Below are 19,954 nucleotides of genomic sequence, written 5' to 3'. Positions count from 1 at the left end.
ATTATTAATGTTACCCTTTCTAACCACCATTAAAAATTCAATGTTTAAATGTTTCTCCCAGTTTAGAGGGCAAAGGGAGTGGGCATGATCAACAATGAGGAGAAGATGGAAAGATATTTGCCCACCTTTCTACCAATGGATTCTTCTCTAGCTGGTTAACTTTTGTTTTCTTGTCTTATGAAGTTTTCTCTATAATTGCTAAAATTGTGTTCTTTAACCAGTTAATTACCTTCTCCTTGTCCTCTGGGTCTTGTTACACATAATTACGTGAACTTCATGATCATGAACCAGAGGAATGAAGAGTTTGTAATGCAACTATCAATTTTTTGTCTAGCCTAATGAGCCCACCACTTTCTGGGACAGATGTATTGTCTGACAAAGTCAGACTTAATTGGCTTGTTTCAGTGAAGGAGACTACAACAGGCACTGTATGGCCAACTTACCAAACAGAGGAAAAGACAAAATTATTATAGTGTTTGGAGGAAGGGTGAAATTCAGATGAAAAATTAAAAAAAAAATTTTTTTTTAATGTTTATTTATTTTTGAGAGAGACAGAGAGAGGGAGAGAGCAGGAACAGGGGAGGAGCAGAGAGAGGGGAGACACAGAATCTGAAGCAGGCTCCAGGCTCTTAGCTGTCAGCATGGAGTCTGACACGCGGCTTGAACTCACAAACCGTGAGATCGTGACCTGAGCTGAAGTCGGACACTTAACCAACTGAGCCACCCAGGTGCCCCTAGATGAAATTTAAATGGAGTAGTATTTTGATGGGCTTAACACAAAGCAGAGCTGTGTGTAATGGAGTTAAAATCTGGTATGGACTTCAGAGTGGACCCAGGATAATGTTGTCTTGGAAACTACACAGTTAACATCCATGTGGAATGTTGTGTTCAGAAACCCCTTATATGAAGCTCTGCACCTTGACTGGAAATCAAGCCTGCTTCTCTGTTTCAAGGTGACTTAGATCCTTCAGGAAAGAGTGGGATGTTTCATTCTTACTGATATATGTTTAAACAGCAAAGTTTTTGATATCTATGATTTTAGATAACAAGGCTTCTCAGTGAATGAGGATATAGCTAGTCGCTCAAAAAAGGGAGGTTGTTATGACACTTTAGCTGCAGTGTGTCCTTGAGAGAAGTGGTGTTTCCTGTTAATTTTGCAGCTGGTCTTATCAGTCATTATCTCATTCTGACAAATGTCTGGGCAGATTTTTACTTTGTATTTTATTATAGTCATGAGTTGAGTATCCTTCTACAGATCCCCTAAATCATCATAACGTGAGGTAGAATCTTATAAAAGTGCACTGTATATAGTGCCTTCTACATATTTTAATAATTTGATTACATTTTGTATGTGCTTTTTTTCCCTGCATATGTTGTTTTTGTGAGTAAGTATTCAAGGTTTTAAGCTTTTTTTGCTTTAGGAGTATTTAATTTGGTTCATTATACCATGATTTTTTTTTTTTTTGACAGTTGATGGAAATCTTCAAATTTAAAAGTTGAGTACTATTAAGGATTCTTATGTTTGATAGTGAAGTCAAATTTGCAAAAGCAGATATAGCCAGTTAGCCATTTTTTAATATGGAAGTTGTGGAAAGAGGGCCTGTTAAAGGATGGTATAGGGGAGGGGTCAACTGTTAAGGCAAGTAATTGAAAATCATGACTGATTCCTTACCTTCCTGCCTGTTTGTTTATTCCCTTCCCCTCCTGGCTTGGATACATAGCACCCTAGCAAGCGTAGCAGTGAAGGGTAAGGTAAAGGGGCAGTGCAGCAGTATGGGCAACACTGTGCCCTAGTGCTTGAAGAAGTGGGTAGCTAGGGTGGAGGGTTGCAGAGGTGACATGTAGAAGACTCAGCCAGAGGGGTTACATTGGTAGGTTGGTTACTCTGAGTAAATAAATAAATATATGGAGGATAATGGGAGTTAGGTTTCTCAGTGTCTGAGAAAGGAATTAGAAACATGGAATGGGGAATGGCAAGAAAGAACCTTAAGGTGTTAGATTGGAATTGTAAGAATCAGTATGACTCATGGATCTAAATATGTATGTGATATCATTATACATGTATATCCGTATGTAAATGCATACATATATTTCCCAGGTTTGTTCACTGGGAGGGCTGAGAAACAATGACAGTTACACCCCAGTAGTAATGAGTATATTATGCACCCAGATCTTATTTTCTAAGTACCATTTTCCACTAAAAGAAAGTAGGATGTGAATAAAGTATTATCTAAATAATATTTTATCTATAGTGTATTAGTGAGTAGTGCTATTTTATCAAAATTTTTATAAGTTTAATTCAAGGATAAAGAAACTTTTCCATTGGGAGGATGGGAGTAAAATCCTGGGCCCTATGAATTAAAAAGTAATTTAATTTTCTTCTAACCCCCAAGATTAAATTTACCCAATTTCCAGTCAATTTAACTCAGTAAATGTTTTAAATTATTGTCAAGTCTGTATTATAGCTAGTTAAGAAGACATTTTCTGTTTCTTGGTTAATTTGGTAAGCATTCCTGAAAATTATTTTGAATGTTATTCTGAATTGTGTTCATGTATGTTGAATTCAGCTCTGTTTATGTTTAATGAAGAGATTAAGGTTATCAGGCAAAATCAGCAGCATATTAAAGGTAATAAAAGGTAGAAAAGTACTTGAGAACGTATCTCTTAAAAGTATTTTGTCTTGGGGCGCCTGGGTGGCTCAGTCGGTTAAGTGTCCGACTTCAGCTCAGGTCACGATCTCACGGTCCATGAGTTCGAGCCCCACGTGGGACTCTGGGCTGATGGCTCAGAGCCTGGAGCCTGCTTCCGATTCTGTGTCTCCCTCTCTCTCTGTCCCTCCCCCATTCATGCTCTGTCTCTCTCTGTCTCAAAAATAAATAAACTTAAAAAAAAAAAAAAAGTATTTTGTCTTTTGAAATGATTTGTAATGTTAATTACATATTTTGGTTAAACTAAGAAAGGAAGTTTGGATGTGCACATATATATAGATAGATAGAGAGAGAGGGATAGGGAGAGGCAAAGAGAGAGGGAGAGAATGAGAGGGAAAAGGAGGGGGGTATTGAGGGAGAGAAGGGGTTGGAGGAGAAAGCCTTTGCTTGGTTGTTGAATTTAACAACCATGGTACTATTAAAGCTAAGATCATCAGATTGATAAAGTAGTACAAAGCGCATTGGGCTGAGAAGTCAGAAACCGTTTGATCTAATCATAAGTATTCTGCTATGTGGTTTTTTGATGTTGGAAAAATCACATAACTTTTTTGGGTTTCAATATCCTCATCAGAAAAAGTGAGTGGGTGGTCTGTGAAGATGATTTTAGTTTTACATTGTTCCATGGCCACAGTTTGAACTCCCAACCTAACTTCATTCACTATGCTCTCAAATGCACAAAGACAACACAATTTGTTGTGTGATAAAAAAGAAATTTTTTTGCCTTTGGAAAAACTTTTCAGTATATACTCTAGCTATAGGCCCTCATTAGTATTCTCTTTATATACCAACAAAGTGATTCGATTTGAGACTTCATTATTTTAATATTTTCTGAATCATTCAGTTTTTATCTTTTCAAAGATTGATTTGTAAAGTATTAACTTTCAGATTGTATTGTGTTTTCCTTAATGCTATGTGTAGATTTATCTAGCAGAATTCTAGACTGCTAATTTTTCAATTTTCTGGTAGTCACTGAATCTCAAAATCTAGTCTTATGTGTAATGTTGTTGAACAGAGTTGTTTTATTTATTGGCTCTCCATCCATCTGTCTATCTTCATTAATTCTCTTCTACCCAACTTCTACCATATCACCTCCTTACGTTTTTAAAAAGCCATCTGCCAAATGATACTTTAGTATGAAGCATCTGTCTTCTTCAACTTTTGCCAAGACTAATTTCCCATTACTTTTTTTTTTTTTTTTTTTTCTGACAAAAATTCTGCCTTCTGAAAAGTGAGAAAACTTAGCTGGTATTTAAGAAGGCCGGTACCTTTGAACTAGTACAGTGCAAGAAAATTCAAAGGTTTGCTATAGTAGTACTTAAGTCCACTAGGCATGGTTAGATCTTAAGTTTTTCAAAACACTGTTTATAAAAACAGAAATTATATTTTCTCCCCTTCTATAGACAAAAGTAGCTTTTCCCACATTCACAAAATGGAATAACGACAGACTTGTGCACTAAGTTTTAGAAGACACTTCCTCTCAGTTAGCAGCACAGTGTCCTGGGTCCAGGATATTTTCTGGAATTTGTCTCTTCAGAGAAGAGCTATCCTTTTGTCTTTGGCTGTTTCACAGACAATGTTTTATTTCATGAAGGTTAATTGGTACATAAATTGAAAATTATAATGAACATTTTTAATGAATGTTCCAGTTTTAGCCTAAATAGTATATGTAACATTATAATAATCTTTCTATTTACTAATCATTTTTAAAATTTCAATTTCAATTCACTCCATTTTAGATTTTATAGTTAGACATACACATCTATATAATAGTGTATTTTATATATATAGTTCAGGTTCATTTCCATTCAGGGGGTTAGAAATCTGTTATTTATAGGGATGCCTGGGTGGCTCATTCGTTTAAGCATCTGACTTCTGCTCAGGTCAGGATCTCATGGTTAATGGGTTCAGCCCCACACTTGGCTCTGTGCTGACAGTTCAGAGCCTGGAGCCTACTTTGGATTCTGTGTCTTCCTCTTTCTCTGCCCTCCCCCGCTCACACTCTGTCTCTCTCAAAAATGAATAAACATATTAAAAAAACTTAAAAAAAAAGAAATCTGTTGTTTATTTGACCGTTATTCCCTTTTATATAAATTCCCCTAGTGTAAGGTTACTCTTGATCAAATAACGGAAATGGAATGTTGCCTGGAAATCTTTTGTTACTTGCTTTTGAAATATTGAAGAATGCCCTAATCTCCTCTTTATGTAAGCAATTGCAGTGAAACTTTCTTTTTTTACTCTGGAGAATGGTGGAAGGTTTCCAGACAGTTCATATTTACTTACTGTTCTGGTAAACAAAACTATCTTATTGAATTAAAAAAAGAATCTATTCATTTATATATCTTAAGATGTAATGTGACCTATTTTTAAAGAATCTACTGAAGTGTAAATAGTGGCAGTGTTTATTCTCATTTTGTTCATCTATACTAAATCCCTTCAGCGGAGGTTTGAGTATGAGGCCTTGTGCTGAGTGCTGTGGATGGAGCGATAATAAGATAGTTTTTGCCCTTAAGGAACTCATGGTAAAGTAAAAATGAATCATATATCCTTAGTACAAACATTTATGCTGTTTAATTTTCAGTGTCTGTTTATGCACATGTACATGCATATGCACTAATCATAACTTTTAAATTATTAAATACTAGGAGATGGGACAAATAAGAAATAGTATATACCGTGGAATGACTATTAGCAATATCCTGAGACACTGTATCTACTGCAAGATTAACATTTGTTGACTGATTAATTGAGGTAATTTGCATGAGAAAAAATAATGACTTGGAGACAGATATTAAGGAAGAGGTATACTCTAGAAGGGTAGGTTTTTGTCATTTGTTATAATGAAGTGTTTTGTTTTTGTTTTGTTTTTTTCAGATTTCCCTAGTACTTTTACCCCAAACCGTCTGATACTGGAGTTTGATCTCTTCCCATTCCTCTCTGGTCATGGTGTCTTTTCTGAATGGGTGGTACTGGCAAGCTGTAATTAGTTGTCCATATTTTATTTTATTTTTTTTATTTTTTATTTTTTTAAATGTTTTTATTTATTTTTGAGACAGAGAGAGACAGAGAGTGAGCAGGGGAGGGGCAGAGAGAGAGGGAGACACAGAATCCCAAGCAGGCTCCGGGATCTGAGCTGTCAGCACAGAGCCCGACATGGGGCTCGAACCCACGGATTGCAAGATCATGACCTGAGCCAAAGTCAGACGCTTAACTGACTGAGCCACCCAGGTGCCCCTAGTTATCCATATTTTAAATGGCATTAGGAAAATTAGTTTGCTGGTAGTATGGCTATCTTTTTCACCAGTTCTGAGAAGTCTAAAATTTGCCCCCAACTCTGTTAATTGAACAGCCTTATCTAAGTTAACGGTCACCATATATAACTCAGGAGTTACTTTGGTAGATAATCTGTGGCTTTAAGGTTTGAAACATTAGATCCATATACAACATGTTTATTAAGAGGTAGGATCAATACCACTAATGAGATTTTGAATTTGTATGATACTACAAAAAATATATCTCTAGGTTTACATGTTTTGTATTCTCATTTCTAACCCCAAACTGTTCAATCAAAGATGAAGTGTTAATGTTAATTTTTATCCTTGTTGATGACAAGAAAATTAAATATGTTTTTTGTTGAGATATATTTCACATAACATAAAATTCATTGTTTTAGGCTGAAAATATAGTGGTTTTTAGTATAGTCACAATGTTATGCAACTAACACCAGCATCTAATTCCACCGCCCCAAAAGGAAATTCCATACCTGTCAGTCACTCCAAATCTCCCCCACCCCCCAACCTCTGGTAACAAGTAATGTACTTTCTATTTATGGATTTGCCTATTACGGATATTTCATAAAAATAAATTTTTTTAAATTTGTTTAGACACTACCAGAAACATCTTTACCAAATTATGCCACAAATTTGAAAGACAAGAGTTCTTTAGTTTCATCTCTGTATAAAGTTATCCAGGAGCCACAAAGTGAGGTAAGTACTCTTATAGTTTATTGTGCTTGTAGTATTCAATTGATTGATTTTTAATTTTTTATTGTGAAATATCACATATATATAAAAGAATTAGAAAAAGTATATGTTTAAAGAACTTTAATATATATTATGGATTGTTTATCTGATTACATTTGGGAAGTGGTATAGAGGGGATGAGAGTAGAATACTGTATTTTCAAAAAAATGGTTGAATAATAAAAAAAAAAAGAACTATAATAAAATGAACTTCACAGTACCATCCCCTAGGCCAAGAAGTAGATTATTACTATATTCTAAAAGCCATCTCTGAACATATTCCTCCTCTTCTTTCTTTCTTTCTTTCTTTCTATCTATCTATCTATCTATCTATCTATCTATCTATCTATCTATCTTGCTAGAGGTAGCCTAGAAAGTCAGCGTCATTATATGTCTTTGTTCATTCAGCAAATATTTGTATGCTCACTATAAACCAGCTTTAATGCTAGGCAATAGAAAATCAAAGAGTAGTAACACATGGTCTTTATCTTGAAAGAGGAAAAGGAGAGAAAATAAGTAAATACATGCTTTCAAGGGAATGCTTAGATGCATATGCATAAGTTTTCCAGATATGTAATGTGAAAGGACATTCTAAGCTGTTGGAATAGTATATGGAGGTCTGAGAAAATGCAAAACACTCAAGGAATGGCAAGCAGTTTTGTCTGGCTGATGTTTCTCTGTGCTTACTTCTTTTCTCTTGCCCCCACTCCCCGCCCCCATTTCCTTCTCTTTTTTTAGAAAGAAAATTTAGTTTGAAGGTGATAAAATGATTTATACTTCAGATTCTGGTGCTTGTAAATCCCACTATTCATAATAGAATAGAAAAGGATTGGAACTAGTGTGGACAATAAAAGGCATGGCATTTGGAAAATAGCAAATAGGCTAATGCAATAGTAAACAAGAGAATAAGACTGGTACTGAACTGAAGCTGGAAAGATTGGTTTAGGTCGTAACCATGGTGAGCCTTGAACTCCATCATAAGCAATTTAGACTTTTGTACTGAAGGTATGACTTGATCAGATTATTGTTTCAGGAAGGTGGCTATGTGGAGGATAGATAGGAGAATGGAAAAATTGAAAGCAAGACTAGGTACTAGGATAATAGCCTAGGAGGAAGCTATTAAGAATGGAAAGAGGTGGAATAGAGGGGAGGGATACGAGGAATGTAATTCTTTTTGTACACAAGTTTGGTAGATGACATGGCAGCTCTGACACCACTAGTCTTATTACTTGATGGTAAAATAACTTATACCCTGGAGTCCAGTCCTGTGTGGATCTATGTGCCTTTTGGATTAACCTTCCAAAACTAGAGCCTGTTGTTATTTGAGTAGTTAACCTCTTCAGGAAGGAGGTCTGGAAAACCCAGCTTCTACTGATTATGCTATAAAGTGCATCACGACTGTTATGTGCAAAAGACAAGACTAGGGGTGAAATTGACAAACCCCAAACTTGACCTGGAAAACTGAATAGAATAATCACATTTTGCTTGTTCTTTCCTTTTCGCCAAAGCTCTTTAATTTGTATAACATGTATAGGTAGCTTGTTTTCTTGAAGGGTTTTAGTTTTCAAAGTATTTCGGTGGATGCTATTTTAAGGTTTTCCATGTGTAAGAATTATTTCACCAAACAGAGTAAGTATAGGTATAGCTTTATTATTTTTTTAATAAATGAAATCTTGTTTCTAATTTACTGCTTTATATTTTGAAATTACCCTGTGATGAAGGTTGATTTAACCAGGCTATGTTGGATATAGTTTGTAAGGTAAATTTCTGATAGACTAGTTTGGTTCATAGCATTTCTTGTATTCAAAGTAAATACAACTCTTATGGTTCAGAGCAGTATTTCTCAAAGTATTTGTGGTGAAGGACCAGTTTTTAAAAAAATTTCAGTCTGTTGCAGACTAATAAGTGTACCTAGTGCACATGATTAACATGAAACTCACATCATATGTGAGGTACCACATAAATTTGATAACCCCTAACTGATCTATACTATATCCTGTTAAGTAAGTTTGCTGATCACCAACTTGGATGGTGAAGCAATATCAAGTTGCTATAAAAGTCTCTTAATGTTTCCTCTCAATTTCGGTATTTACATTGTTTCCTCTCAATTACTGATAACATTTGTGGCTGGTCTTCAGTCCATGGGCCATGCTTTTAGAATCACTAATTTAGGAGATTTTGCATTTAAGTTTGTTTTATGTTTTTAGCCAGATTTATGTGGTGAAGATAGTGTGTATTCTGTATTCTTAAAACCCAACTCAATCTTAAAAAAATATACTTAGAAGGGCTTCTAAAATATAACAGTGTAATCTATTTGAACATCATAACCCTCCTTTTTCTCTTTAGAATATTTTGTATCCTAATTTGGAAATATTCCCAAAATGTTGATATCATTCATTGTCTTTTGGCATTTTTGAAATTTGGGACATTGGTTTGGGTGTTATTTGAAGTTTAGCAAATTTGGTATTTGGATTTTAGTAATAGTACTTTTTCATTATTTAGTTTAATTCATTAAGTATTTTTTGAACCCATAAATGTTCCAGAAATCACTTAGAAATGTAGCAGTGAACAAAATGGACTAAATTCTTTTTTTTAAGTTTATTTATTTTGAGAGAGAGAGAGAGAGAAAGAGAGAGAGAGAGAGAGAGGGAGGGAGAAAACACATGCACAAGTGGGGGAGGGGCAGAGAGAGAGGGAGAGAGAGAATCCCAAACAGACCTTGCACTGTCAGCTCAGAGTCCAATGCAGGGCAGGGCCCATTCCCCTGCAATGTGAGATCATGACCTGAGCTGAGATCAAGAGTCCTACGCTTAACCAACTAAGCCACCCAGGTGCCCCAAAATAGACTAAGTTCTTGACCTTCTGCATCAGAACTTTTAGGTGAGATAGACGTTATGCAAATACCTAAATGTATAATACAGTGTCAATTAGTGATAAAATTATGAAGATAAAGTGGAGTAGGTAAAGTATGTGTTGAGACTCAGGAGCTCTTGGTTGAATCAGGTCTGAATGAATTAGGGGGAGAACATAAAAATTAGGGGCAAGAATTTTCCAAGAGAGGGAATAGTAAATGCAAAGACCCTGAGATAGGAATATGTGTTATATTCAAGAAATTGTAGAAGCAGTTTATGGGTACAATGCAGTTTGCTTGACTGGTGTATGTATCTATCTAATCTATCTATTTCTTTAAAGTGGGCTTGAACTCAGCAACACTGAGATCAAGACCTGAGCTGAGATCAAGAGTCAGACACTTAACCGACTGAGCCACCCAGGAGCCCCTTGACTGATCCTTTTAATTGCTGTAACTTTAAGAAAGGCATAGGGGCGCCTGGGTGGCTCAGTCGGTTAAGCGCCCGACTTCAACTCAAGTCACGATCTCACGGTCCGTGAGTTCGAGCCCTGCGTCGGGCTCTGGGCTGAGGGCTCAGAGCCTGGAGCCTGCTTCTGATTCTGTGTCTCCCTCTCTCTCTGCCTCTCCCCTGTTCATGCTCTGTCTCTCTCTGTCTCAAAAATAAATAAACGTTAAAAAAAAAAAAAAAAAGAAAGGCATATGATTAGAGGCTAACAGAGCTCAAGTCTGTTATGAAGCCAGCTATTTTTTGAAAGAGTCACATAAAGTCTGGTGTTCTAGGCATAGGGAGCCCAGAGTATGGAGAGATCAGTTCAGTGGCTATTGGCACCTGAATAGTGGTGTCCTTCCAACTTCTATATTTTTTCCTACCTATGTGCCTCATTAATAGTTCAATGTAAAAAATGTGAAAGATTTTCTTGTAAATATACCCAAACTTAACTCTTTCCTAACTTCTATCCCTGCTTTAGTCATTCAAAGGCTTTTTTTTTTAGTATTTAAAATAAATGTTTACTTATTTTGAGAGAGAGGGAGGGGGAGCACAGGCATGAGCGGAGGAGGGGCAGAGAGAGAGAGGGAGAGAGAGGGAGAGAGAGAGAGAGAGAGAGAGAGAGAGAGTGAGAGAGTCCCAAGCAGACTGTGCTGTCAGCTCAGAACCCAATGTGGGGCTCAGTCCCACGAACTGTGAGATCATGACCTGAGCTGAAATCAAGAGTCAGATGCTTAACCTACTGAGCCACCCAGAGGCATTTTTATGTCACATTTCTATTACCATTAGAAATGTCTCTTAGGAGGGACTCCTGGGTGGTTCAGTCAGTTAAGCATATGACTCTTGATCTCAGCTCAGGTCTTGATCTCAGGGTCATGAGTTCAAGCCCTGTGTTATGGCTCCACACTGGGTGTGGAACCTACAAAAAAGAAAGAAAAGAAAAGAAAAGAAAAGAAAAGAAAAGAAAAGAAAAGAAAAGAAAGAAAGAAAGAAAGAAAGAAAGAAAGAAAGAAAGAAAAAATTTCTCTTAGGATACAGACTTCTTATCTAAAAATAGATTTTTGTAAAAATTTCATTTGTAACTTGTTTTAGAATTCAGAATATATTTTAGAATGGTAACAAGGTTATGATTAGATTCTCATTAGATCCATAAAAAGCCCATTTAACACCTGAAAATATACTTGAGGTACAGTTCTTTCTTAATAGTACTGTAAAATCCACCCACCAAATAGAACAATATATCCATGAGAAAATACATACAAAAATTCGAACCAAACACTAGTAACATAGCATGTTCTAATGCTCCATTACTTGTCTCAAATATATTCAAGTTAGATAAGCCAAATACTACCTATATTTCATACATTATGTATCTTTCTATTCTTTTCTGATATTTTTCAGGTATGTTTGTAAAGGAGTCAAAAAGTGTTGGCTGCAGTTCTGAGCTTTGTGAGCTGCATAATTTTGGTCATATTAGATGGCCTCTTTGTCTCAATTTCCATGTAGAAAGTATGGATAATGATATTCTACCTTACAATGTTGTGGGAATTGAATAGGTTCAAGTGCTTTGAAAGTGCTTTGCAAGTTATAAAACATTGCACAGATAATTGGTATTTCTCTCTCTCTTGGTTTGATATACATAATTTCATTTAATCTCATTGCAGTATCATAATTTCTCCACCCCATTGAATCTGTCTTCATTTGGTTATGCTTTCGTAAAGCAAAAGCCCTTTTAATTTTGGATTTTAAATTGGTTATAAGGTCTTTGGAGGGTGTTCTGATTAAAATTTATTTATGTGTTCATACAGATTATTGAATAAATTTTTAACATAAGATTTTATAATTTTACAGATACTTGTTAGATTATATCAATTGATTTAACCAAAACACTCCTAGGTATTTAGAGATGACGGATGTTCTACAATAATACAAGATTATTGACACTGGCCCACAAAGAAATTTTAAAAACTCCCCCCTGAAAGCTAAACATTTCCCTACCAGTTTTTCTTTTTGCCTGCTACCCCAACCCAATTATTCCAAATTTCTACCTTGAAAACTTCTCTAGCTATATATGAGTAGGGTTACTTTGCCTCTAACCTTCCAGTTTCCTGTTACCCTTGTCATACCACAGTGGACACCTGTTGCCCTCTAACAACCATTTTGAGAGTGAAAAAAAATACTCCTTAACTGTCAGAAGTTAGATAATTTTTCAGTAGGAAAGACCAGTTTGACTTAATGTTCATTAAAGTGTAAATTTTGCTATACCTTGTTATAAATAATACTGACTTTAATTATACCCAGTATACATTACATATTTAGCATATTTGAAATCATAACATCTACTGTAAATTAGTTTCTGTTTATTATAATTACTGGAAGTAGAAAATCAGTTTAGTAAATTGACTTAAATCTATTGCCTAAGTTAGCAAAATGAATGAACTATAGTCCATTGAAAATATAATAGCTTGATGCTTTGAAAAATCAGTATCCTGTGACATATTTATGACTTGTGTGTGATCATTGTATATGCTTTCAGGTAATACTTACATATGAGTCACTTATGTTAACTTTCTGATTAAAAAAATGTCTATGATACAGATACAGTCAGCTCTATTGACTCGGTAATGCTGGCATGTGGTGGGAGAGGAATAGGTTATAAATAACTTTAAATCATGTTTCAAACAAAATGGCAGCAATGTTTAGATTATCCAGGGGCAATTAACCATGGTTACAATAGGGATCTAGATTTAGGGGTGTAGTAATTATTCAGCTACTCCACACACATAGCTGTTGTATGCTGCCTAATTGTAAGCTCAGGAGGGTGATGTGATGATAACTACCTAGGATTCCCATTTCAATTTCTCCATCCCCGTAGCCAATCATGTATATATTGGCATGTTTTATCAGGAAGTAGGATATTAAGGATATTAAAGAAGAAACTTCTTATAGCCTAGCTATTAAAAAATTTTTTTTTCTTTACATTTATTTATTTTTGAGAAACAGAGTGAGACAGAGCGTGAGCAGGGGAGGGGCAAAGAGAGAGGGAGGGAGACACAGAATCTGAAGCAGCTCCAGGCTCTGAGCAAGCGGTCAGCACAGAGCCTGATGTGGGGCTCGAACCCACGAACTGTGAGATCATGACCTGAGCCAAAGTCGGACGCTCAACCGACTGAGCCACCCAGGAGCCCTAGCCTAGCTATTTTAATAAGTTAAAAAGATATGGTTTAAATACCAATACTACTTTAGAGTTATAGGATATTTAAAAGTTTATTAAGTGCTTTCAAATACGTTTATTTTGAACTGTTTGACCTTCCACTAGAAGTAAACTTTCAAAGGTTTGCTAAATAGCTTAACAGTGAATAGTTTTGCTTCCAAAAAAATGAAAACATTTATATATTTCAGTAATTACCAACAAGGAAAAACCATTTATATTTCATATGTCAGTGTCTATTCAAATGCAGTGGAACCCTTGAATTAACACTCCGTCTTTTTTCCAGTTGCTAGAACCCGTCTGTCACCAGCTCTTTGAATTCTATCGCAGTGGAGAAGAGCAGTTGCTTCGATTTACACTGCAATTTCTTCCAGAATTGATTTGGTGCTACCTTGCAGTCTCAGCCAGCAGAAATGTGCATAGCAGTGGATGTATTGAAGCTCTTCTTCTAGGGGTTTACAATTTGGTTTGTATTTAATGTAGTTAACAAGTGTTTGCCAAAAGCAGATCTATAACTTTTATAGCAAACGTGAATACATAATAGCAACTACTTTTCATTTTAGTGAAGCTAGTATTTGTTTTTCATACATCAAATGACTCCTATCTCATTCTCCTAAAAATAACTTTATTGAGGTTGAAGGCTATACAGGCATACATATAAATATGTAAATATATTTTTTGGAATTGATTGAAGACTGAAAATCAGACCATTTCAGTTCTTTTATAGAGGTATCTCAAAATATCAGTGTTGAATTTTTTTTTTTAATTTTTTTTAACATTTATTTATTTTTGAGACAGAGAGAGAGAGACAGAGCATGAATGGGGGGGGGGGGCAGAGAGAGAGGGAGACACAGAATCGGAAGCAGGCTCCAGGCTCTGGGCCATCAGCCCCGAGCCCGACGCAGGGCTCGAAGTCACGGACTGAGAGATCGTGACCTGAGCTGAAGTTGGACACTTAACCGACTGAGCCACCCAGGCGCCCTGAATTTTTTTAAACTTAAAATCTATTGTCTATAAATTGTCTGTTAGTGACCTTCACAAAAAGCTTGGAAAAAAAGATCTAGTCTAATATGTGCCACTAATAATTTCATAAAATCTGGACTATCGCCAGAGTTCAAACCATTGATTTAACATATAGTTTGCATTACTCTTTGTTTATTAATCAATATGATATTCTACATATTTAAGATTTGTACTTTCTTAAAAAGAAATTTAAGGGCCTTTTCTTGACATATTTCATAACTATGTTAATGGATTTAGAAAATGTGACTTTTTACATGAGAAAAATCAGTGATTATTAAGACACTACATATCTCTATCTCAGCTTTCCTTAAAACTGTGTTCCTTATATCTTTCTTGTACCTTGTATCTTTCTTTACTTATATCTTACTTGTATCTTAAAAAGGAAGGTTAACTCCTGTTGTTTATAAATACTTGATCATTGATTGTCTTAGTTTATGATTTTAGTCAACTTTAAAATTCCTTTCCTCTCAGATCTTTTTTTTTTTTTTTTAGACTAACAGCTTAAAGTTAGCTCTTAAACTTATGTGTAAAAAATAAATATTTTAAGTTTTTTTTCACTTTTATAGGAAATAGTTGACAAACAGGGACATAGCAAAGTATTGAGTTTTACGATTCCGTCTTTATCCAAACCATCTGTATATCATGAAGTAAGTAATATTTTATCAAAGTAAATTTTTTAGTTCTAAGATTTGAAGGTGTTATAAATTAGGGTCTGGTTATTGAGGCAAAAAAAAAAAAGATTGATTTATTAGTACCTTAAAAAGTGTAAAACACCACACAAAGTATTTACTATACCCAAAGTAAAATGAGAACTCAGTATCATAAAGCTTTAAAATCTCATTACAAGAAAGCTATCAAAAATAATCATTTTGAAGTATTTTCTCTTCTGATCAATAAAACTAGTCTAATATTTTTATGTGTGGCAGTTGTGTATTTCTGGGGTAGAATTTTTTAATTAAGTTTTTATTTTAATTCACCAGTGGTGAGGTAGACTTTTTGAAAGTAAATTATTTTATTTCCGTTTGTGGTTTGTATTTTAATTATTTGTGAAATATTTGAGCAGAAAATTTAGTATGCAGTTGGAATATTTTTAAGACATATGATGTTCGTGGCCATCATTCTTAGTGGCGCATATATTCTTAATATCACATTTTCAACAGAATGGCTTTTTTTTCTTTATTCAAATGTCTCTTCTTTAGCCTTCCAGCATTGGGTCCATGGCTCTGACTGAGAGTGCGCTATCCCAGCATGGTTTGTCGAAAGTTGTGTACAGTGGACCTCACCCCCAAAGGGAGATGCTGACAGCACAGAATAGGTATACTGTGGAGACATAACCTGCTATTCTAATCTACCACACTGGTTTTTAAAAAATTATTTCAGTAGATTTATAGGTAATCTTTAATGAGTTGTATGTAACAGGTTTGTTGTTGTTGTTTTAAATATTGGGTCATTTTGTACAAGGGGCAAACATGCTTTCCTAACTTGTTATTTTGTACTTGGATTCGGATGTCATCTGGAACTCTAAAATTTTGAGATCATTTTCAGATGACTGTTACTTGGGAAGTCTTTTTTCTTTTTAGTTTTGTATTGTTACTGGTATAATTATATTGTATAAGTCTGTTCTGTAATATAGTATTTTTCCCCAATGCCTGCTAAATTATGATTGACTTCTTGGAATTCTAAAGATTTATAAATATTCTTTTGGTTTATCTTTAGGTTTGAAGTATTGACATTCCTTTTGTTATGCTACAATGCTGCCTTAACCTATATGCCCAGTGTTTCTCTTCAATCATTGTGTCAGATTTGTTCAAGGTAAATAAAAATTCAAATGTTTTTAATATTCAAATATATGAATCTAGGATTGCTAGTTTGTTACATATCTAACTTATTTTTGTTTTGTTTAATCATTTGTTTAAAACATTCGAGAGGTTAATATGAAGCTTAGCCTAGTCAACACTAGAAAGCTCCCTATAAATGAAGTTCCAAAAAACATAACGAAGAGGGTAAAGCTGAATAACATTTCAATGGAATATTTAATCAGGTATTATTCTATATAATTAAAAGGATGCAACTGTTATGACCTTTAGATTTTTGACAGGTGGCTGGTTTCTGTTTTGTTTGTTACTTTGTTTTTATTAATTTTATTGTGCTCTGATTTGGTATCAAGAAATAAGTAAGAGATACTAGTTTTTAAACTCTCCTTGTTAAAAAAAAAAAAAAAAAAAGGTTGAGCCAAGAGGTTGCTTAAATAAATTATGACAGTCCTTAGGTAGACTATACGAGCATTTAAAAATCCCTATTTAAAGGTATTTAATGACAGTATATAGGGTATCATTCCAGCATTGACTGAATATGACCAGAATATTAATAATACTTATATCTAATTGGTAGAATTATGGTTTGTTTTCATCTTTTCTGTGTGATTTTTTTTGTCATTCTTTAAATTTTCTGTGATGAACATATTACCTTTTTAAAAAAGAAAACAAAAGAGAAAACAGAGAAAATGCCTTTGGAAATTCAAGTAATAAGGGAAAATATGGACTTAAGAAACTTGTAGAATAATTTAGATTTGGGGAACTTATTTAGAAGATATAACTTTGGGGGGGCACCTGGGTGGCTCAGTCAGTTAAGTGTCCGACTTTGGCTCAGGTCATGATCTCACAGTTTGTGAGTTTGAGCCCCGCATCAGGCTCTGTGCTGACAGCCCGGAGCCTGGAGCCTGTTTCAGATTCTGTGTCTCCTTCTCTCTCTGCCCCTCCCCTACTTGTGCTCTGTTTCTCTCTGTCTATCAAAAATAAATAAATGTATAAAAAAATTTTTTTAAATAAAAAAAAGAAGACATAACTTTGGAAAGTTAGTAAGAGGGAGGGTATATAGAGCAATACTTAAAAATCAAAACAAAACAAAACAAAAAAACCCAAAAAAGCATAAATTGATACTGAATAGGATAGGAAATAGGGATAGGACCAGAATAGGATAGGACCAGAGGGAGAAAGGAAGTAACAAGGCATGGAACTTATTAGAGAAGATAGAGAAGTGGAGAATCTTTCAGATAATTCCTGGATTGGAATTTGGTTATGTTTCCCAGACCTTAGAAGATGGCACCAATGTGCCGTCCCTCCCATTTACTGAGGCTTTCTAATGTTTCTTATTTTAAATCCTTTAAAGAGAGAGGTATATAGAGTTTTGAATTTCACAGATCTGTAAAATTTCAAAAAGTTAGAGTGGGTGGGATATCTGTATAGCATTGCCAACTTTTTATTTTGCCAAGTCATTATCTTATGAATTTCTACCATTCTAATAATGTTTTGTTAACATTATTTAACAAAAAGGAGACGATTTGAACATCAAAAGAAGTGGGGAGAGTGGAAGTGAGGGACAACAATTTATAAATTAAACATAGGATGTTTAGCTTTTCTTGTTTCTCATTTCACTATGATCCAGTGAGAACTTTGTAATGGACTAAAATGAATGTGAGGACCAGCCCTTCAGAAACATTTATTTAAGGGGTAACTTGATGTAGTAACTTTTACCTGTAGAACTTAAAACACACTATAAAGCCCAAGTATACTCTAAAGCAGTGTCTTAGATGGTAGGACCCAGGAATAATGTTCTAATACATTTGAAGCTCTAATATTCAAATACAGACAGATAATACAACCTCCTAAATAAGAATGACTATTGATGTTTTCTTGAAACCACTGATGGAAATGTCAGGAAAGAACATATAGCACTGGTTTCTGTCCTGTGTGACTCCTATGGACTGCCCTATAATATAATTACTTTCACATTTTTGATAGAAAATTGCTAAGATACCAATTTTAACTAACCAGGGAACTGCGTAATCCTTCAAAAGCACAAGTAATATCTGGTTTTAAAAACAAGGAGAAATACGGATTAAAAACTAGCTGTAGGATTTTGGCCAAGATTTTAGTAGAGACACATTAGATTAATTCTATGCCACCAAAGAAAAATTGAAAAAAGGAAATCTTTGTACGAATGTTCACCAGCTGGAAGAGAATGAGGGAAGAAGGAGATCTAAGTAATTCAAAAGACTTAAGCTATTTAAGTAATGCTAACTCTTAAGCCACAGAAGATATATAAGAGGAACTCTATCAAATTTGTCATACATGTCTTTTTTAGTTTGCTTTTGTTTTTTTAGATTCCCTATTCCTGTGTTCTCAATGGTTTAAAATCTAGTTATTAATTTCTCTTAACTCCTGACTTCCTGAATCGTTTATCAAATATTCTGATTAAGGTATTTTGTACATTTTTAAGACTAATAGAAAAGAATTAGAAAACACTTGTATCCGATCAAGCAAAGCCTAGTCCATGTCTATGGAAAGAAAATTGATTACAGCACTGTGATGGCAAGTAAGTTATAAACGGTTATGATAGTGAAAGAACAGGAGCTTCCTGATGATATTGGTCCTAGTATCACACTACGGCTAATCCAGCCCTTTTGGCCACGTGGCAGTTGTTTTAGATTGCTACTCAGTTTGTTGATGATAACTATGCCAAAATGATTGTGTTATCTAGGAGGAAGGATACAACCAGAAAAATTTCATAGAACATTTGAGCTAGATTCAGTGACAAATGTATCCCATTCTTTCCTTAACCTTCTGATTGTAATGAATTATGGAAGTAATTAAAACAATCTTGGTTGCTTCCCACCCTCCACCCATACATACATATCCCTTCTAGGGCCACCACTGGTTGAGTGTCCAACTCTTGATTTTGGCTCAGGTAATGATCCTAGGGTCGTGGGATCAAGCCCTTGCTGGATTCCAAGCTCAGTGTGGCGCCTGCTTGAGTTTCTCTCTCTCTCTCTCTCTCTCTCTCTCTCTCTCTCTCTGTCTCCTTTAGCCCCTCTCTCTCACTCGTGCTTTCTCTCTAAAAAAAAAAAAAACAACACCGTAATAATAATTAAAAAAAAAAAGAAAATTTGCAAATCCATTCTACTCAGCAAAAATGTTTGGTTGCTATAAGCTTTGCTTTCCTGGTTCAGACTTAAGGCCAACTTGATAGCCTGTATTTTCCTCCTGTGCAGTGTGTATGGACTACTTGAAGAAGAGACCTGAAAAGAGGCAAGAACTAGACTGAATGAGTTTTAGTCAAATTTTTATTTTCACTAATACTAAACATTATATATGGCCCTCCTAAAAGGACTATAATCACCAATACTGCAAATGAGTTTTGTTAGTATATACCCAAATCCTCTAAATTGTGGGAAATAAGTTTCTTTTTTTACTGTTGACATCTTTTATAATATAAGGCTGTTTAACAGATGGCTTATCTTGCTTTTGGTGTGGAATATAAATATTAAAGATGAAACTACTAAGCTAGTAAGTTAAATTATTTCTCATTGTCTAAGGGACTCTTAATTTTGTTCACATGGTGAATCACTTGGATATGTACTGCTATGGATTCTTGATCAGTGTATTTGTTCTTGTGTATCTGTAGTAAAACCCTGCCCCTCTCTGCACTTCTACATTAGCTTTCTTGACCACCTAAACAGATTTCTTCTTGTTTTTTGTGAGGGATACCCTTAGTGCAATTAAGCCATTCTGTGGATTAATTCTCCTGACTGATAAAATTATATGTGTATATCCTATATTACATACAACAAACCACTTAATATATGTTTTTACATATA

The 19,954-nt window shown here is 34.8% G+C and overlaps 1 protein-coding gene across 11 annotated transcripts in view; it reads left to right on the top strand.

Annotated features, from left to right (window-relative positions):
• The window catches only part of FAM126A (family with sequence similarity 126 member A), a 132,394-nt gene that overhangs the window by 51,202 nt on the left and 61,238 nt on the right, over nucleotides 1-19,954 (top strand). For 7 of the 11 annotated variants that reach the window (XM_042968065.1, XM_042968049.1, XM_042968007.1 and 4 more), the window contains exons 2-7: nucleotides 5,351-5,522; nucleotides 6,590-6,691; nucleotides 13,562-13,741; nucleotides 14,865-14,945; nucleotides 15,498-15,613; nucleotides 16,015-16,110. In XM_042968065.1, the coding sequence (XP_042823999.1) occupies nucleotides 5,466-5,522; nucleotides 6,590-6,691; nucleotides 13,562-13,741; nucleotides 14,865-14,945; nucleotides 15,498-15,613; nucleotides 16,015-16,110 (632 nt within the window). In that variant the 5' untranslated portion in view covers nucleotides 5,351-5,465. The remainder of the gene's footprint in view (nucleotides 1-5,350; nucleotides 5,523-6,589; nucleotides 6,692-13,561; nucleotides 13,742-14,864; nucleotides 14,946-15,497; nucleotides 15,614-16,014; nucleotides 16,111-19,954) is intronic. The other 4 variants (XM_042968024.1, XM_042968039.1, XM_042968031.1 and 1 more) reach the window with 1 other exon arrangement.

Source organism: Panthera tigris, chromosome A2 (assembly GCF_018350195.1).
Source record: "Panthera tigris isolate Pti1 chromosome A2, P.tigris_Pti1_mat1.1, whole genome shotgun sequence".
NCBI classification, from domain to species: domain Eukaryota; kingdom Metazoa; phylum Chordata; class Mammalia; order Carnivora; family Felidae; genus Panthera; species Panthera tigris.
Note: the sequence above shows the minus strand (reverse complement) of the source record. Positions and strands in the feature narration are given on the sequence as shown.